The sequence below is a fragment of the Chiloscyllium punctatum genome, chromosome 33 (assembly GCF_047496795.1).
Source record: "Chiloscyllium punctatum isolate Juve2018m chromosome 33, sChiPun1.3, whole genome shotgun sequence".
Classification (NCBI taxonomy): Eukaryota; Metazoa; Chordata; class Chondrichthyes; order Orectolobiformes; family Hemiscylliidae; genus Chiloscyllium; species Chiloscyllium punctatum.
The window spans coordinates 11,279,473-11,299,562 of NC_092771.1; the positions used below are offsets into that span (position 1 = coordinate 11,279,473).

A 20,090-nucleotide genomic window follows, 5' to 3' on the forward strand; every position below is an offset into this window, starting at 1 on the left:
TCAGTCCTACTCTGATTAGCCTTTCCAAAATGCTGCAGTTCGCATTTATCTAAATTGAACTCCATTTGCCACTCCTCAGCCCATTGGCCCCTCTGACCAAGATTCCGTTGTACTCTGAGGTAACCTTCTTTGCTGTCCACTACACCTCCAATTTTACTGTCACCTGCACACTTACTATCCATACCTCTTATGTTCACATCCAAATCATTTACTTGATCCCAGCTTTCTCTACCTGACATATGCCTCCTCCTTTTCCTGGACCATAACCTCAATCTATCTAATCATTTAGCATTCCCAACATGTACCAGCCTTGCCCTAACAGGAACATTCTATCTCTAGACTCTCATCTCATTTTTGAAGACCTCCCACTTTCCAACCATCCCTTTACCTGTGACTAGCCTGTCCCAATCAACTTTTGAAAGCTCACAATATCAACAAAATTGGCCTTCCTACAATTTAGAACTTGAACTTTTAGATCAAGTCTATCCTTTTCCACCACTATTTTAAAACTAACAGAATTATAATCAGTGGCCTCAAAGTGCTTCCCCACTGATACTTCAGTCACTTGTCCTGCCTTATTTCCCAAGAGAAGGTCAGATTTTTTCTGTTTCTCTGGTAGGAACATCCACAAACTGAATTTAGAATTTTTTAATACACATTTAAACAAATTCCTCTCCGTCTGAGGCCTCAACACTATGACAATCCCAGTCTCTGATAATACAAGGCATTGTTTGCCTCGTCAGGTAGAATAAAATTACTAATCAGGAAAAAAAGCTTAGTGAATATTTTGACCAACATGTCTTCCTAAAAAAGAAGCTTTTTTAAAAAAAATGGATTGGTTGTCACGTTTGCCTGCACAACAGATATAGACAAGCAAGAGGCTGGAAGAACACAGCAGGCCAGGCAGCATCAGGAGGTGGAGAAGTCAAAATTTCAGGTGTAACCCTTCTTTTGGGTTACACCTGATCTTCACCTGTTGATGCTGCCTGGCCTGCTGTGCTATTCCAGTCTCCTGCTTCTCTAACTTGGATTCTTGCATCTGCAGTTTTTTTGGTCTCTGGCATAACAGATATAAGCATTGCAAAGGAGAATTTGCAGTGCTTTAGAAGTCCAGAGAATATGATAATTACATGAAAAATGTAACTTTTCGGTTAACAATTTAAATTAGTTTGAGAAAACTGACTATTAGGGATCACCTACACTCCAACGGATATTTGACGAAAGCACAAAGAATCAGCAAAGCATATCAGTTCAAACTGCAATTTCATCCAGAGCAGAAATCGGAAAGGAGAATAATGTGGATGCTGGAAATCGGAAAGAAAAATAGAAAATTGCTGCAAACTTTGTACAATTGCTGCTTATCTTTGTACAATATTGCCTGACTAAACTGCTACGTTTCTTTTTCCCAGCATTTTATGTTTTTGTGTTCTCCAGAACCAACTCCACTTTGAGGGAAGGACTACAACTCCCGGCAGCCACCTCGGCCATGTACACCACGTGATTACGTGGCCCGGCGATGACGCGTCGGCTTGGCGCGTGTTGCCTGCAGCGGGCTGATGGCGGCGGTGAAGGGTGAGGCAGACTTTCAATTCGGTTAATGTGAGGGAACTGGCGGCACCGAGTCACGGTCATATAGGGCATTCAGGGAGGTCGTGGGCCGGACTGTGAGATTCCGGCCTTCGTGAGGGCGGCCTGTTGTGTTGGTTTAAAGGTCAGAGTAAGGGCTGCCTCCCTGCCGCCTGTGGGGCCCTGTCCAGTGTGGGGTGGGCAGGGGTGGAGGTCGGAGGTCGGGGGTCAGGGGCCGGGGGCCTGCCCAGTGTGTTGGGGGGCAGGGGTGGGTGTTGGGGGTCGGGGCGGGGTGGGGTCCTGTCCAGTGTGTGGGGACAAGGGTGGGGGTCAGGGGCCTGTCCAGTGTGTTGGGGGCAGGGGTGGGGGTCAGGGGCCTGTCCAGTGTGTTGGGGGCAGGGGTGGGGGTCAGGGGCCTGTCCAGTGTGTTGGGGGCAGGGGTGGGGGTCAGGGGACTGTCCAGTGTGTTGGGGGCCTGTCCAGTGTGTTGGGGGCAGGGGTGGGGGCCTGTCCAGTGTGTTGGGGGCGGGGGCAGGGGCAGGGGCAGGGGTGGGGGCCTGTCCAGTGTGTAGTAGGCTTCCCTCGTGATGTAGCTTTGGATGTGATGCTTGTTTACTTTATGTCCTCCTGAGTCAGAAACAGTGAGGTTCAAATAGCACTCTCCCTGTTCTCTATCTTCCCTCCAGCCCCCTTTTGTCCCCTCCTTCCTCCCCCCTTTTCAAATCCTTCCTCATCTCCCCTCCTATCCTATCCACCCTCTCTCACCCAGTTGAGAGCATTCGTAATTAGTAAGTTTTGAGAAGATTTGTTGCTCAGGTTAGGTTCTGGATGTAAGTTTGCTTGCTGAGCTGGAAGGTTTATTCTCAGATGTTTCTTCACCATATTAGCTAACATCAGTGAGCCTGTGGTGAAGCGTAGGTGTTATGACCTGCTTTCTATTTGTGTTTAGGTTTCCTTGGGTTGTTGATGTCACTTCTGGCTCTTTTTCTCAGAGGGTGGTAGATGGGGTCTAAATCAATGTTTGTTGATAGACTTCTGGTTGGAGTGCCATGCTTCTAGGAATTCTTATGCATGTCTCTGTTTGGCTTGTCCAAGGATGGATCTGTTGTCCCAGTCGAAGTGGTGTCCTTTCTTATCTGTAGTGAGTGGGTAATGTCTTTTTGTGACTAGTTGATATTTAAATATCCTGGTGGCTAGCTTTCTGCCTGTTTGTCCAATGTAATGTTGTTACAGTTTTAGCAAGGAAGCTAGCCACCAGGATACATGCACGTTAACTTGCCACAAAAAGACATAACCCACTATCACTAGTATCAATAGACAATAGATGCAGGAGTAGGCCATTCAGCCCTTCGAGCCTGCACCGCCATTCAATATGATCATGGCTGATCATTCCCAATCAGTATCCTGTTCCAGCCTTATCTCCATAACCCTTGACTCCACTATCTTTAAGAGCTCTATCCAATTCTTTCTTAGATGAATCCAGAGACTGGGCCTCCACTGCCCTCTGGGGCAGGGCATTCCACACAGCCACCACTCTCTGGGTGAAGTAGTTTCTCCTCATCTCTGTCCTAAATGGTCTATCCCGTATTTTTAAGTTGTGTCCTCTGGTTCGGCACTCCCCCATCAGCGGAAATATGTTTCCTCCTGCCAGAGTGTCCAATCCTTTCATAATCCTATACGTTTCAATCAGATCCCCTCTCAGTCTTCTAAACTCAAGGGTATACAAGCCCAGTCGCTTCAGTCTTTCCGTGTAAGGCAATCCTGCCATTCCAGGAATTGACCTCGTGAACCTACGCTGCACACCCTCAATAGCCAGAATGAATCCTTATATACAGATGAGGAAGGACACCATTTTGACTGGGACAACACATCAATCTTCTGACAAGGGATTCCACACTGGACAAGCTTCCTAGAATTCCTTGAAGCATGGCACTCCAACAGAATTCTATCATGAAATGCATTGATTTAGACCCTATTCTACCACCCTCTAAAACAAAGAGCTGGAAATGACATCACCAACCCAAGGAAACCTAAACATATAAATAGAAAGTGGGTCACAACACCAGCGATTCACCAGAGGCTCACTGATGTTACCTCATGTGGTGATGAAACATCTGAAAATAAATCTTCCTGCTCAGCGAGCAAACATGCATTTAGAGCGTTCTTAATTTTCTGGCGTTCCAGGATTTTTACTGCTTTGTTGGGAAAAGCAATACAAATGCCTTCTTAGAAACCTTGCACAAGCCACTCACTTCCTGAACTACCAATCTTTCTTATCAGTATTTTGGATGAAGTATGTGTCAACATTTTCTTCAGTAAGTGGCTGTAAAGAGCTTCCCATTTAATGAGGCATTTCTGCTTTAGTGAGGAGGCTCTGACCATTTGATTTTGTTTCTAAAACCTCTTTCCCACCTTTCCCACTATATTGGACTTTATAAGGGGATATGTATCAATTAGTCATGGGCATTGCAGCTGCCAGTTGATTTGTGCAATAAAGTAGGATGATCAATGTTCACACCAACTATTAGCTACTCTCGTCTTATGCATGTTGCTCTTGGTTGGTCTAATGGAAAATAAGTCAAAAAGTGTGACACTGGAAAAACACAGCCAGTCGAGGAGCAAGAAAGTTGATGTTTTGAGCATAAGCTGTTCATGAGGAATGCTTGAAATGTCAACTCTCCTCTTCGGATGCTGCCTGAATGGCTGTGCTTTTCCAGCACCACACGTTTTGACTCTGATCTCCAGCATCTGTAGTCCTCATTTTCTCCAAATGGAAAATGAACCTGGCGATTTGAAAGATTGTATGTGGGCTCAAAATCTGGGACAACACATCAGTCCTAGGACAAGGGTTGTCCACACTGGACAAGTCTCCTAGAATTCCTAGAAGCATGGCATTCCAACCAGAACTCTATTAACAAACACATTGATTTAGACCCCATTTGACTTGTACATGATTTCAAAATGTTCTTTGTTTGAAAACAAAATTGTCTCAATTTGCAGCTTTTTATTGCCTAATTGATTTGAAAGTTAAAATCAAGTTCTGTATCTTAATTCTAATATGCACTGTGTCAAGCAATCACCATACCTTGAGTGTTGCACTATAATTTAGAGACCAACAGCGATCTTCAATCTTTTTGTTTCTTCAGTGTTCCCGCTGAAGTGTGTCGTGCAGCATTATGCCTGGGGGAAAGTTGGCCTGGAGAGTGAGGTAGCAAAACTCACTTTGAGTGATGATTCCTCTATAGCCATTGAGCAAGAGAAACCCTATGCTGAGGTACTTTAGTTTTCTTCACTTCATACAAAATCCAAGGTGGTTGTTTTTACGTGGAGATACATGGGGTCAACTTTCAGAGAGCGTTGTGATGTCAGTAACTCTTTGGTGTGAGTGAGCTTTATTTCCCTGCTCCTTGGCAGCTGTGCATCATAATGCCGATGCCTATCTGGCCTCTATCAGTGCTGCTTTGAGCCAGGAATCCAGTGGTTGTGCAGTGGAGTGTTCAGATTTTTTCTCTCAGCAGTTGTGCTTGGAAGTTGGGCCGATCAGAAGCTTGGTAATGTGGGTCATTCATGTGAGGCCACTGTCCCACTCTATGATGCTGTGCTTGGAGCTCCCTCTCAAGAATAAATCAATACGATTCAGCAGTAGACATTTCCTTTGTGTTAATTTCAGACCTTAGATTAATCTTTGAAATTAATACAATGATGGCACTTTTGTGCCATGTGGCAAAAGCCATATTGTCATCTTTTTGCAAGATGCTAAACAAACCTGTTCAAGTAGGCGTGTGCTGATGACTTGGCCTTGCTAATCTTAATTTATCTAATATCTTGGCAAAAGGGTTCAATTTAATTCAGTTTGTACTCAGGCCAACAATTCTGCACCCCAATAAATACCAGCATAAAACTGTTTGCTCGACTTGCTAACTTACTCATTGACTGATACAGAAAAGAATTATTCCTCCTGCTGGAATATTAATTCAGCACTCGATGTTCTGAATGACTAAGATATGAGAAGCAAACAAATCTGTTGTGTGGTAAAGCCTCCTTCCCTGCTTTGGCCAACACTGGGCCTCCTACAGTTCATTTGGGAATTAAGGAATGCTGTTAATTTCAAATGGCAGCGTTTATAAAATAAATCTGCTCACATGAAATTATTCCTAACATGTTGCAGGTTTTTTGTGGTGTTACCTTGTTAATGAATAGCATTGATAGCATAAGAGCACTAAAATGTGTAAAATAATTAAGGAAAATACAGGAATGATGTGAAAAGTAATTTTTAAAATTTGTTATAATTTTCTAATAGTTATGGATGGGAGCGCATCCCAAAGGGGATGCCATTATCTGCGACAACAGAATTCCTCAGAAGACTCTTGGGGAATGGATTGCCAAGCATCCTGACTGTTTAGGGTCAAAGGTGAAAGATATTTTCCAAGGGCAGCTTCCCTTTCTGTTCAAGGTGCTTTCGGTCAACATTTCGTTATCTATCCAAGCTCATCCAACCAAAGTAAGTGAAGAAACGGTTAACTGTTTCTAGTCAACTGGGCAAATATCATGTTACATAGATTCTACACTTGATTTGATCCTGAAATCTTTTTTGTACGCCCAGAATCTTAAAAATGCAGTTTTGTTCAGAATTTGAGAGGAAAACCTAATTTGCAGCGTAAATGTCATTTCAAAGGTTATTGAGTTGAAGACAAAACATACTATCTTCAGCAGTGAGTTGCATCCCCAAGTGTTGATGCATTTGCAGATGCCCCTCCTGACTTTTAAAGATGGGAGCAATTGTCCACGAGAAGCTGGTTCTTTTGTTTCAGAATAATTATTCTATTGGGATCCAGCAAAATGAAGAAACGTGTTCTTTCGATAAGAAAGTAGTGACTGTCAAAACCTGATGCTTGTTCTGCTCAAGACTGACAGAAACCTAATGAATTCTGGTATTCCGTCATGGGTCCCAGTTTGGTCTTGGATAACGTTGTTAGTTGGATACAACTGTGGACATTTTGATGGGGCAAGTCACTGAACACAAATTTAGAAGAAGTAATTTCTGTAGAATGACGAGCTGCTTAATTTGTTACCTCGACAAAATCAGTGGTTCGGAATGAAAGAGAATATGTTGGGCTGTTGTTCACAATGATTAAGCACGGAAATAAGTGTTTCCTAATATGGAGCAAAAGGTTCAAATTTTAGTCCTTTTTTAAAGTCGTTGAATGTTTACGAGCTCTTCTTTTGTCTCTGGTACTTTTAATTCCAGCTAAGGTGACTGATCAACTGTATCTCTGCCAAACTAAACTATCATTAACTTAACTGTTGCAAACTTCCAAGTACACCTGGTTTTTATTTACATGGGCATGTCAAGATGGTCTCTCCTAAGCCTTGAGTTAAGGCAGTCAAAGATTATTTAAATAAAAGTCCTTTTTGTTTACTGTTTACAGAGTCATGAATGTATAGCAAATGCATTTAGTAAGGAATTTGCTTGAAATATTGAAGCACACTACCACCTACATTATTGGGGTAAATTTGTTTCCACACCATTTGGTCAAAGTGAGATTGATCATAAGATTTTGAAGGACTCTGAAAGCGCATCATCCTGTTGCTGTTCTGTGTCTCAAAGCTTAAGCACTTGAAAAATATGTGCATAACATGTTTTTACCGGAATCAGCACTCTACACTGAATTGTTGGGAGTTTTATACTATCTTCTCTTAGATCATTGAGCACTGCATAATTCACAGTTTAACAAAGTTTGTGTCTTTTTCAGGAATTAGCTGTAAAACTGCACACTCAGTTTCCGGATCGCTATCCGGATAAAAATCACAAACCAGAAATGGCGATTGCACTGACTCCATTTGAAGGGCTGTGTGGATTTAGACCAGTGGAGGAAATTATTGGATTTCTGAAAAGTAAGAGGATTTCTGACATGTATTGGTAAGAACTGGAGGGAATCTCAATCAGAGACCTCTGGATTATACACTCTTTTCCATATCCATGGAGCAATATTGAAAGATCAGCCCTCCTGTTTAATGTGTAGATTTCCCACAAGTTGCTATTAGTAATCTGATTTGGTAGCACTTACTTTCAAGACCAAAGGTGGTGGTTCAAGGTTCATAGAGGTCTGGAGGACATATGGGCTATTATATCAGTGCAGTAATAAGGAAAGGCTGCATTGTTGATGTACCAATAATTTTCCTGTTCACTGTTTGAAAAAGATGTTTATGCTACTTGTCAAACATTACCAGGACAAGTTGATTGCTGAATTTATCTACATAAATACTGGGTGCTCATCATTGAGCTGTAAATAACTTTATGATGAATTGAGGATATAGTGAGGTCCTGTATAACCATAGGTTCTTTTGTATTATCAAAATGCACCCTTAGAGCTGGGATATCTGTTTATAACATGAACACAAATATTTTCCAAAGTCATTGGTTGGTCAATGATTAAATCCAACTTTTAAAAAAAATGACTTAATGCCCCTAGTTTCTTATCTTCTGATATAAGTAGACACCCTCAAGTCTTACTCGACCTCAGCCTGAAAACTGTGATAGATTTTGGAACGTGTTTTTTCTTTAGCAAAATGTTTGGACCATGTTAATTCATATTGGAAAACCTTAAGCTAGTGAATAAGAACACTGGAAAACCAGTTACGTAATTGCAAAGCACTTTATCTTAATTGCCAGGTTGCTGCTGACATTAATTCACTCTAAATGCATTGGACTTAATAACACTTTCCTATTTGTCCCCATTTCCTATGTTATAAAATATTTAAGGTGAGAAATAATTTTCAAAGTATTTGAGATTAAGCCAGTTTGGGGTAGCTGGATTTGAGATAGTGTACTTGCATTGTCCTTTCATCTCTTTTCCTAATGGTAGTATCTTGGATTGATCATGATTCCTCATTAAAACAGCAACCTCCAATTCCTCGTGTAAGTTGCTATTCTAAAAGTTCAGATATAGATACTCAACAATATGTGCCCTTCCTCTTAAGTCTGTCCTCCTCAATCAAGAGTTGCGCTATGCATTTCGATCATTATTGGTATTACAAGCAGGAATTTTGGTTGCTATTCCTTGTCCCAACTATCTTTATCATTTTGTAGTGTTAAACCCAAAGTATTGTCTAGCCTTCCTCTTTCAGATGGAAACTGAATAAATGTCTGACCTGCACTGGTTCCCTTCTCTTGAGACACTTTTGCTTTGTTGCAGACGTCCCGGAATTCCGTACAGTCATTGGCAACGAAGCTGCCGAAGTGCTTGAAAATAACACTGGTGACCCACGTCAGGTATCTGATGCTTTGAAGAAATGCTTTACCCGAATGATGAACTGTGAAAAAAAAACCTTTATTGATCAGCTGAACATGTTGGTGAAGAGGGTGTTGCAAGAAGGTTTGTTACATTAATAATCCACCTGAAGAAAAGAGTTAAAGTCAAATGTAAATTAGCTTGCACTCACTAAGCTAGTATTTATCGTGCAATATTTCTTAAACATTTTTATGTCAGCTTGTCGTCATTTGGAACTCTTAAACAAATATTTGCATTTACCTACCAAATCCCAGCTGTCAGAAATGACTTGCTGGCAATTACTTGAAATGCAGTTACTGGTTTGCAAGTATGTGATAGCCATTTTACTGCACTTAATATATAAAATAGGAGTAGAAGGAGGCCATTCAGTCTGCTGCACCATTCAATGAGATTTTGACTGATCTTCAGTATCATTTCCTGCACTCTCCCTGAATCTCTTGATGTTTTTGATGTGTAGTAATATCTCAACCTCCATCATTAACATTCTCAATAACTCTCCACAGTCCTGTAGGGTAGAAAATTTCAATGATTCATAACCCTCCTGAGTAAAGAAATTCCTCCTCACCTCTGTCCTAAATGGACTGCCTCTGTTTAGAACCTCTCATGGTAAGATCCCACCAACATTAATAAGATGAATTAATGATTGATGTTGGTGAGACAGTGATATTATCTATGACACTACGAAGGCAACCTTCCCTTGAAGTGATGCACTCTGATCTGCATTCACTGGATTACCAGTGCCTAAAGCTCTTACCCACAAGGTAGTGACAGTCCTGCTCTCTCTATTGCATTGCAGTTGAGCTTAAATCTGAAATGTGGCTTGAACAGAAAGTGTTGCCAAGTTAATCAAGCTGCCACTTCGTGACTGTGACCTATAATTTATGTAATTGAATCTTGCAGCACAAAAGCAGGCCATTGGCCCATTGAACCTGTTGTTCCTGCCCTGACTCTGAAAGAATTATCAAGTTAATGTCATCTTTCTTCATATCCTTGCAATATTTGTTCTTTTTCAATATTTATACAATTCTTTTTTGAACTTGTTTCAGAGTGCATTGCAATTCATAATGATTTGCTGCATGAAGAAAAATTCTCTACATCACCCATCTGGCACTTTTATTAATTATTCTTAAATTTGCTTATTGTCACTACTGATACTCCTCTGGTAGAAACCATTTTTCTTTTCTCAAAGTCGTCCATGATTTTGAATGCATCTCTTAAAGTTCCTTTTAACCTTCTCCGGTCAATGGAGAGCTATCCTGACTTCCATGTGGTTGCAATTCTGCATAAAGCTCCAGATGCTGAAAATAAACTTATTCAGGGAAATGCTGCAATTGTACAATAGGGAATTAGCTTTGCAAAGAAGGACTGGTCACTATTTCAGGCATGTCCTTCAATAAGGCTGATAAAATCAGCCAACTGAAAAAAACTAACCTCTACTTATTGTGCTTTATGTTTGTGGATTTTAGTGTTTGCCATTATGAAGTGCATGCAACAGTTCAAAACTAACAGTGACATGTTCTATAGATGCTGCAGGAAAGGACACTACAGGAAGTAATGGTGAGCTCTTGCTACGGTTGCACTCCCAGTTTCCAGGGGATGTTGGGTGTTTTGTCATCTACTTTCTAAACCTAGTGAAACTGCAACCTGGAGAAGCCATGTTTCTGGGAGCCAATGAACCCCATGCTTACCTTTATGGAGGTAAGACTAAAGACCTCTTTACAAATTGGCAGAACAGGAATGATGAGTGGTGCCATTAACTCAATTATGTTTAATGATTTGATCGGTTAATGTTTCATTGTTATATTATAGGCGTCAAACTCTACCCCTGCATTTTGAGAAAAACATAATTGTCGTCATTTGGCTTTATTTAAACTCTGGAAATATAGAAAACAGAATTTTTTAAAATGTCCTCTGTTTGGACTAGGTTTGGAGAGTTCTTTTGACTTGTATGGGTGACCAGTGGGCAGAATTTCAAGTGTTAGTTAAGCATTGCAGAAGATTATATTGTATGCTGTATTTTTCCTGTGCTGTGTTCCTATTATTTTTGACCTGGCAATCAACCGTGTCAAATGTTGACACAAAAGTGTTGACTAATAAGGTGACAGCGGGAAATAATTTTTGATTGTTGGAAGTGTGAACAATCTTTAGTAACTTGCACCATTTAGAATGATTATGCTTACATCTGTACTACTACTTTTTAATTCTTGAATTAAATCGTGAACGTGGCTGGCTAGGCTGGAATTTATTGCCCATTCCTACTTGTCATTGAGAAGATATGGGTCGCAGAGTCATAACGTCATAGAGATGTACAGCACAGAAACACACCCATCGGTCCAACTTGTCCATGCCGACCAGATATCCCAACCTGCCAGCACCCAACCCATATCCCTCCAAACCCTTCCTATTCATATACCCATCCAGATCCCTTTTAAATGTTGCAATTGCACTCGCCTCCTCCCCCACTTCCTTTGGCAGCTCATGCCATACATGTACCACCCTCTGCGTGAAAAAGTTGCCCAATAGGCCTGTTTTATATCTTTCCCTTCTCGCCCTAAACCTATGCCCCCTTTTTCTGAATTCCCCCACCCCAGGGAAAATACTTTGTCTATTTATCCTATCCATGGCCCTCATGATTTTATGCACCTCTATAAAGTCACCCCTCAGTCTCTGAAGCTCCAGGGAAAACAGCCCTAGCCTATTCAACCTCTCCCTATAGTTCGAATCCTCCAACCCTGGCAACATCTTTCTAATAGGAAGGAGACCAGAATTGCACGCAATATTCTAACAGGGTCTAACCAATGTCCTGTATAGCCGCAGCATGACCTCCCAACTCCTGTACTCAATACTCTGACCAATAAAGGAAAGCATACCATACGCCTTCTAATCCATCCTATCTGCACTTTCAAGGAGCTATGAACCTGCACTCCATGGTCTCTTTGTTCAGCAACACTCCCTAGGACCTTACCATTAAGTGTATACGTCCTGCTAAGGTTTGCTTTCCCAAAAAGCAGCACCTCACATTTATATAAACTCCATCTGCCACTTATCAGTGGGTGAGTTGCCTCCTTGAACTACTCAATTTATGTGGTGTTGATACACCTACAGTACTGATAGGGATGGAATTCAGCATTTTGACCAAGAAGTAGTGAAGAAACACTGATATAGTTCCATGTGAGGATGTTTTGTAGTCTGTGGAAGAACTTGCAAATGCTGGTGCTCCCATGCATTACTTGCCCTTGTCCTTTCAGTTTGTAGGTCTGGCAGGTGATGTCAAAGGAGTGTTGCTATGGCTCCTGCAAATAGTACACACTGCTGCCACTGAGTTGGTATTGGAGGGTGTGAATGTTGGAGTTGGTGTTTGAGAACCAGTCATGCAGAGCTGTTGAAGTATAGTTCTGTATAGCGTTAAGATTCTTGAATGTTGTTGGAGCTGCATTCATCTAAGCAAGTGATGAGTATTCCATTGCACTCCTGACTTTTTAACTTGTAGATGATAGATGACTTTGGAGAGTTAGCTTTGGCTTTGGGGATGGGTGACTTGCCCCAGAGTTCCAAGCCTCCAACCTAATCATAATCATTATATTTATATAGCTTGCTCAGTTTAGTTACTCGTCAGTGATAACCCCCAGGATGTTGATGGAGGATTCAGCATTGGAATGCCATTAAATGTCAAAGGGATGAGGATTACCCACCACTTGTGCGAATATGCATTTTTCAAATTCTGCAACTAACACATCAGCTATTCTGGCTCGAATTGCTGAGAGATATGTAAGTGATAGTATGAGGAATAATGAGCAGGTGTTGATTAACTTTCTTTTCCTTTCTAGATTGTATAGAATGTATGGCATGTTCTGATAATACTGTGCGAGCTGGGCTCACTCCAAAATTCATTGATGTTCAGACCCTTTGTGAGATGCTCAATTACACACCTGCACCAGCAAGGGAGAAGATCTTTCCATCTGTTCGGGATCCTTGTGATACATGTGTTTCTCTGTATGACCCTCCAGTGCCCGATTTCACCGTGATAAAAATAGAGGTATGGCTCAAGCTGCAATCAATGTCAATGTGCCATTGCCAAATGCTTGATCTTCTGCAGCCATTCATTGATGAACCTTTGCGTAAATCTGCATTCCGGCTCTGGCTCTGCATTGGTGCTCTTTCTGTTTTGCTGTGACAGCCAAGAGAGATTGTAAAGAAATGCTGACAGTTTTGAGCTGAGAGCAGGTTGCATGGTAGATCCACAAGGAGCTGATGACTTCCCACACAAGCTGCATAATACAGACCTTGGTATGAGTGTATGCACTGGTGTTGGATGAGAGGGGAGAATATTTAACAACACTGAGCCCGCAGTGAAATGATCACTTTGCATTACATTGAATTTATGACATAAAACAGAATATTCAGCCTAACAGGTCTGTATAGATGTTAATCCACCACACCAGCTGCTTCCCATTCTAGTTATTTCAATCTGTTGACATATTGTAATCTTTTCTCCCTCCTGTTTAAATGTAGTTATTCTGATCTGTTGAAATACGCCATGTGATGAGTTTCACATTTTCCCAACCGAAGAATTTACTCTTGGATCCATACTGGATTTATCAATGATTTAGATCTCCTAGATTTTGGTATCCTACCTCTACCCACCCCTAACCTTTCCTAGTTTCTTCCCAACTCTCTTTCTATCCATCCAACGCCCCCCCCCCCCCCCCCCCCCACTCAAAACATCTACCTTAGCAAGTCCCTTCATAGTTTTGAAATCCCACCAACTGGTCTGTTCTCTGTTTCTAGAGAAAATACTTTCAACTTGTTCCATCCTTTCTGGTAGTTGAACCTCCTCACTTAAAATATTATTCCAGTAAATCTTAGTTGTACTTTCTCCAGTACTTTGTGTTCCCCATGTATTGTCGAGGTCAGAATTATGCAAAACATTCAAAACTGTGAGATGAGCTATAATTCTACCTAAGTTTGTAACTTCCCTGAACAATACCTACCGTGAAAAGGGCTGAATCTGTTAGCTTTGATAATCACCTGATAATTTTATAATCCTAAATAAAATTTCTTCAATCCAGGTTCCAAGTTCGGTGAAACGGTACGAGGTAGCCTCCATTGATTCTGCAAGTATCCTGCTGGTCATTCGGGGTGAAGCCACGAGCACAGCTAGCCCGTCTGAAGTCAACATTCGGCGAGGATCTGTGCTATTCATTGCAGCCAACGAGGGGGTTGGCTTGTGTATCCGTTCAGTGGATGGGATGCTGCTTTTCAGGGCATGCTGCATGCTGTAACCTGCCTCAACATCGATTCCATGTCCCTAGGATTAGAAATGGACTACACTATGTAGACAAATGGATAGATTGGATTGGAGCAATGTGCACTACGTTAATCAATTATGCATTTGTGATGAAACTCAAAATTTACACTTCAAATTGTCATTCAATTACATTGTATTTGCTGATGCTTTTTTATGTCACTCTTGCTTTTTGTGTTGAGATAATCTATCTTTGGTTGTTCTCTACTATAATAATGCTTCTGTTTTAATTTTGAACCGCTGAGCTCCTCACCCTTCCACTCTTCAGATCCATGAGTTTGCTACCTGTATCACAGTGTACCCTCTTAATGCTTGGTGGTCAGGGACCATTGCATTTGTTGGTGAACCTAGGTATCCAGCTCCTGGTGGATGGGGCAAAGAGCATGTTTTTAAACAGTCAAAAGATCACTGCTTTTTTTCATGAGTTGCAGCCAAAATCGTTGTTTGACTAAGTTTAAAGACCAATGGTCTCCCTCCTGGCATTTAATACCTCACTTTGTGACTGTTGACTTCACCCAGTAGTGGTGTCAAAGTGGAAGTTACTATAAATCCCAGCATTTCTTTAATTTTTAAAAAGGTTTGCCTGTGGAATGTGGGCATTACTCTCTCGGCCAGCTTTTATGTCTATCACTAGTTGTCCTTTGACACAGCTGAGTGGCTTGCTAGGCCAGTTAAGGCGGCAGTTAAGAGTCAAAACACATTACTGTGGGTCGGGAGACACACGTTGGCTAAACCAGGGTAAGGGTTTGCTTCCCTAAAGGACATTAGTGAAATAGCTTGGTTTTTACAACAACTGACTATGGTTATTATTAAGCTATTAATTCTAGATTTTCATTGAATTCCATCATTTTCTGTGGTGGGATTTGAACCCAGGTCCCCGGAACATTACTGGCCTTTGGATTATTAGCCTACTGCCAATACAACTGGACCATTGCCAAGACATTAAGGTTCAGTGAGTATCCCTTTGCTGGCCTGGCTGTCTCCTTAAATTTAAACTGAATTTTAAAAAATTAATCACAGGATGTGTGTGTCACTGTCTCTGCCAACATTTATTGCCCAGAGGGCAGTTAATAGCCAACCACATTGCTGTCTATCTGGAGTCACATGTGGGCCAGACCGAATAAGGATTGGAGTTTCCTTCCGTAAAGGACATTAGTGAACCAGATTGGTGTTTCTCGACAATCAACGGTAGATTCATGGTCACCATTAGACTCTTAATTCCAGATATTTATTGAACCCAGGTCCCCAAAATGTTACCTGGGTCTCTGGATTAACAGTCCAGTAATAATACCACTAGGCCACCATCTCCTAGTACTTTTTTTTTGAACCATGAGATAAATTGTGCTTTTTAAAACTTCATCTTGTTACTTGTATCCTGATTACCATTCTGTTACATATTGCAAAAATGTAAAGCACATAGAGATACTCAAATCCATCCTGGTTGTGTAAAAGAGACACCTGATTAATCTTTTAATTGTAAACTTTTCCTCTTAATATTTCTACAATTGTAATTGTGATGCTGTTGTTTTGTTTTTGGTCATTTAAAATCCTACCATGGTGTGTTGTGACTATGGTATGAAAGACTTGTTCAAATACTTTAGATATGCCTTGCACTTTAGATATTTTAGCTGATGCTAGAATTACAAGTTGAAAAAATATTTGTGATGTCTTATGGCCATGCCCTTCTCTGACACTCTCTATAAGAATGGTACTATTATTTGGCTGGTTTCTGGTTTGCCTTAGCAGTCTATTACTATTTCAAGCACAGTACCTGCACCACTGCAGCTTAGGGAGTGACCACCTGAAGCATTGTGTTCCCACGGTACGAGAATCACTTGCAGAGTTGCAAAACTTATCTTGGCCTGGTGATGGCCTTGCCCTGCTGCAAAATAAGTGCCAGGAATAAGAATTATTCTTACCTTATCAGACTGGCAATTTAACTCCTCCTGCCTATCCCATAATGTGTCAAGTCGCTATCTGTGGGTTAACAGTATTATGAATGTTCTGGCCAGTAGAGAATGCTGCAGACATATCTGAACAGATGATTTTTTGTTTGCTCATTTTAATTACACAATGCAAGTTTACCCCATATCTTAAAACATATGCTGCTATGAACTGAGGCTTCTTTGTGTGGTCTGGAAGTTGAGTCAAAATGAGAATGAGAGGAAGAGAGAAGTGGTATCTTAATGAAGGTAAACAGTTGGGTTCTTTCCTTCATACCTTTATGAAGCTGATTTCATTTAAACTTTACCTTAACTCAAGCAGTCAAGGAATATGGTGCACAACATAAAATTTGTTGCTTCAGGAAATGAGTTTGAAATTCTTCATCCATGCAGCACATATTATATAATGTTTAGTTTCTTTTCTGTATCAGATCTGAGTCAGGTCACTTAACTGGTCATCATAAGATGTATATAACTGCTAAAGATTCTGTAACAATAGGTGGGAGTGTAGTTACAATTTAGAAGAGGGCTTCTGTGCTTTTGTTTGGTAGGAGCAGAACCTTGCTGCAATCCAGAGGCCCTAAACTAGATGCTGAGGTGCAAGATAGTGATCCTGGAAGTGTTGTCCTCTTTAGAGGCTGGAAGCTCAGGGTCCTTAGGCTTGTATATTGATTATTTGACATTAATTATTGACCAGTGACTGCAGTTTATACCTCAAGGTGGTGCAATAAAAAAAAAAGCTAAGAGTGCATTCAAAGAATTCAGACAGTGTGGAAGCTGGCCATTTGGCCCATTGGGTGCACACTGAACCTCCAAGGAGCATCCCACCCATACCCGTACCATCCCAATAACCCTACATTCCCCGTGCTAATTCACCTAACCTGCACATCTTTGGACTGAGAGAGGAAACAGGAAGTCTTGGAGGAAACCCATGCAGACATAGGGAAAATGTGCAAACTTCCCACAGTCACCTGAGGGTGGAATCGAACCTGGGTCTGTGGCAGCAGTGCTAACAACTAAGCCACCCTAAATGGTAAAGGTGGAAAATCTGAACTTTTGTTCAGTTGACATCAGAGAAGAAAGTATGCAAACAAGTAGAAATTTATATGTTCATTCTTCGATTCCTGGTAGAAAGAAATGGATGAGGGTGGATTGACCAGCCACTTGAGGCAAAAGGATGTTAATACTTTGACGCATGAACTGCTTAATCAACATGGAAGAAAGAACTAGTATTACTTTGCACAGTATTTACAAGACTGAAGCAGGCAGTCAGACTCAACTACTGGATTAGTGGTGCTGGAAGAGCACAGCAGTTCAGGCAGCATCCAACGAGCAGCGAACTGGTCTATGCTGGTGTTCGTGCTTTGCACAAGCCTCTTCACACCTTTCCATCTAACAAATAGGTCAGATGATTACTTCCTCTTGTTTACTTAGCCTATCATTAAATGCATCTCTAGAATTTGCATGAACAATTTCTTGCAGTAGCAAGTCGCACGTTCTAATTGCTTTGGGAAAAAAGTCTCATGAGGCAGTGAAAGCAATATTAAAAAGTTGAAGTATGTGTAAGGAATTAGGTGTGTAAAAGGGTGTGGATTGGAAAAGAAAACTTCCTTTTCCTCCTGATGAACGCACGAAAGAAAGTGAGTGTAATGAATATAATTGCCCACACCTTTGGCAAAACTACCACTCTGGAACACAAGTGACATGACCTTTCACTCAGGAGTATGAACATTTGTTTGCTGTTCAGTGTTGTGTGACTGGAACTAGTATATTTCTAAATTGGCTTGTTGTCAGTGGAGTCCAGCCTGAGGGAGTGCAACAGAACTGTGATTCTGGATAGAATATGGAATCTGCCAGTATTAGTAAGCAGTTCCAATATTCTAGTCGGCTGGCAATCTTTTACGAGGGTTGGATGTCATCTTACCCCAGTAGTTTGCTGTGTAGTTGCAGTGCGGTATCTCATGTTTATTCCTCCAACCTTGGTTAACTGTTGTTTCTACTCTTGAATGTTTTGGAGTCCAAAAATGAAAATTAAATGGAGTGCTTCTCAAGGGCTATGTTTCTGCTAGCTTGGAAAATTTGATTTGGAAATGCTGCACTTGCTGTGGAACTGAGCAGCAGAGACCAAGGTGGTCCCTGAATTTGTTAAATGCGGAGCAAGATCCATTCTTGATAGTCACTGGAGTCAAGGGCTTCGGCGGGTCGGTGTGGACTTGTTGTGCCAAAGGACCCATTCCACACTGTAATGTAATCTAAAAAGGGCTATGGCGAGCAGATGGAAAAATGATTTTAATGTATGAAAGTTTGGGCTGAATGGTCTAAATTTTTTGCTGTTCAGACAGACATTTGATTTTGGGGTAAATTTGGTCAACAGCATACAATGAGGTGAAATGATTAAAAACAGATTCTAATAGCCCATACCAATGTCTAGCAAAAGCACTTGGCTGTATTAAAACCACTCCACTGCCTCCCATGGCAATGAATGGTCAATAAATGCCAGCCATCAGAGACTTCCTCATCTAGAGAGTGAATTAAAAAGTGAAGACCTACACCTTTAGGAAAGAAGAAACAGGCAAAGAATCAAAGCAGCCATTTTATTAGTTATCCAAACCTGCGACCATTTCAAGATCCCCAAATCCAGGCACTAACAATAGATTGTATCTTACAATCATCAATTAATACTTGTTTTTTGCCTATAACTCATGCAATGTGTTTAGGGCTTAGAATGGGTTAAGGGAATGAGATAATACCAGACAGACCATTAATTATGCATGAATGGCATGAGGGAAAGAAAAGAGTGTTGTTTAGACCGGCCTTTGGTGTCAGGAGAAAATTTGATGATCGCTAAACAATAGGATAAAATGATCAAATTGCAACAAAGTGTGTTCAATTATTTACTCAACTGAAGATTAGTATACATATTGGTATTAATAGTCAACATCCTTTCATAGTGTTTTTCATGTACATGTGCTGTTTGAAATTAAATTCAGGATGACATTTTCATGTGTCAAGAGTCCCTGTTTTCCTTTTCACAACTATTAACTCACTAGCTAATATAAAACTGATGGATGAAGAAAAACTGTTGGAAATCTGAGATGTGGACAAAAAAGGCATAGCAAATCTACCAGCACTTGGAAGTGAAAAGGTAATTTTGAGGAAGATCCTTTGTTTTATACATTTTTAAAGAAAGTGTTGCCTTCAGTGGACACCCAAAAATATTGTGATTGGAATTTCTCCTGATCCTTCCTCCTCTCAAATGACTTTGATATTTGTTTTTAAGGGAGGATGTTGCTGAGACAGCTGGTCAAGGACTCTGGTATCTGTATCAGTTATGATGAATGGACTTCAACTGAAACATCTCTATTGCTAGTAGATCGCTGTATATCTCCAGCTAGTTGTCTTATTTTGCCCTGATATTTATCACTAAGTAGTAAATATTCTCCCTCAAGTGATTTTGGTAGAAAGTACTTTGTACATTTTGACCCTGTGACTATCTGCACAGGTGTACTTGATTTTATTTTTCTGTTAGTACCTTTTCTTTCTCCTCATGACCTTGAACAAACTAGTGGCCTCAGAGAACTTGATGTATGCAACAGATCTTTTTTATGAAACATCAACTGGAAAAGATATGGATTATGACTGTATTAGGCATATTCAAAAGAAAGGGTGTGTCAACATTTGAAGGAAGCAGTTTATTGCTTGAATGAAACCTGTCCTGTCCTTGCATTGAGCCTCATGGCCTATGAGGGAAAGAATAGCTGGCAGTCACCAAAAAAAAAGCAGGATGTTGGTAGGAGACACGTGAGGCATGCCTCAAACATGTCTTGCTGAGAAGAAGTAGAACAAGGATGATATAGTGCTGAATACTTTAAGAGATTTAGAGAAGTTAGATAAAGAAAGGCTGTCCAATTGCTGATTGCACAGGGGCTCAGGCAGGAAAAATTTAAGATTTTAGAGGAAAGATACAAAGGGATTGTGAGGAAG

At 40.9% G+C, this 20,090-nt stretch overlaps 1 protein-coding gene across 2 annotated transcripts; it reads left to right on the plus strand.

The window, feature by feature from the left end:
• The first annotated feature begins 1,504 nt into the window (after positions 1–1,504).
• Positions 1,505–19,106, plus strand: mpi (mannose phosphate isomerase). Of its 2 annotated transcripts, none has more exons than XM_072552967.1 (8): positions 1,505–1,572; positions 4,713–4,840; positions 5,867–6,067; positions 7,320–7,461; positions 8,763–8,942; positions 10,383–10,556; positions 12,686–12,894; positions 13,928–19,106. In XM_072552967.1, the coding sequence occupies exons 1-8, from the start codon at positions 1,557–1,559 to the stop codon at positions 14,138–14,140; spliced, it is 1,263 nt and encodes a 420-aa protein (XP_072409068.1). In that variant the 5' UTR covers positions 1,505–1,556; the 3' UTR covers positions 14,141–19,106. The 2 variants fall into 2 exon arrangements, with proteins under 2 accessions (XP_072409068.1, XP_072409069.1); XM_072552968.1 differs by lacking the exon at positions 1,505–1,572 and adding an exon at positions 1,614–1,711.
• The last annotated feature ends 984 nt before the right edge of the window (positions 19,107–20,090 follow it).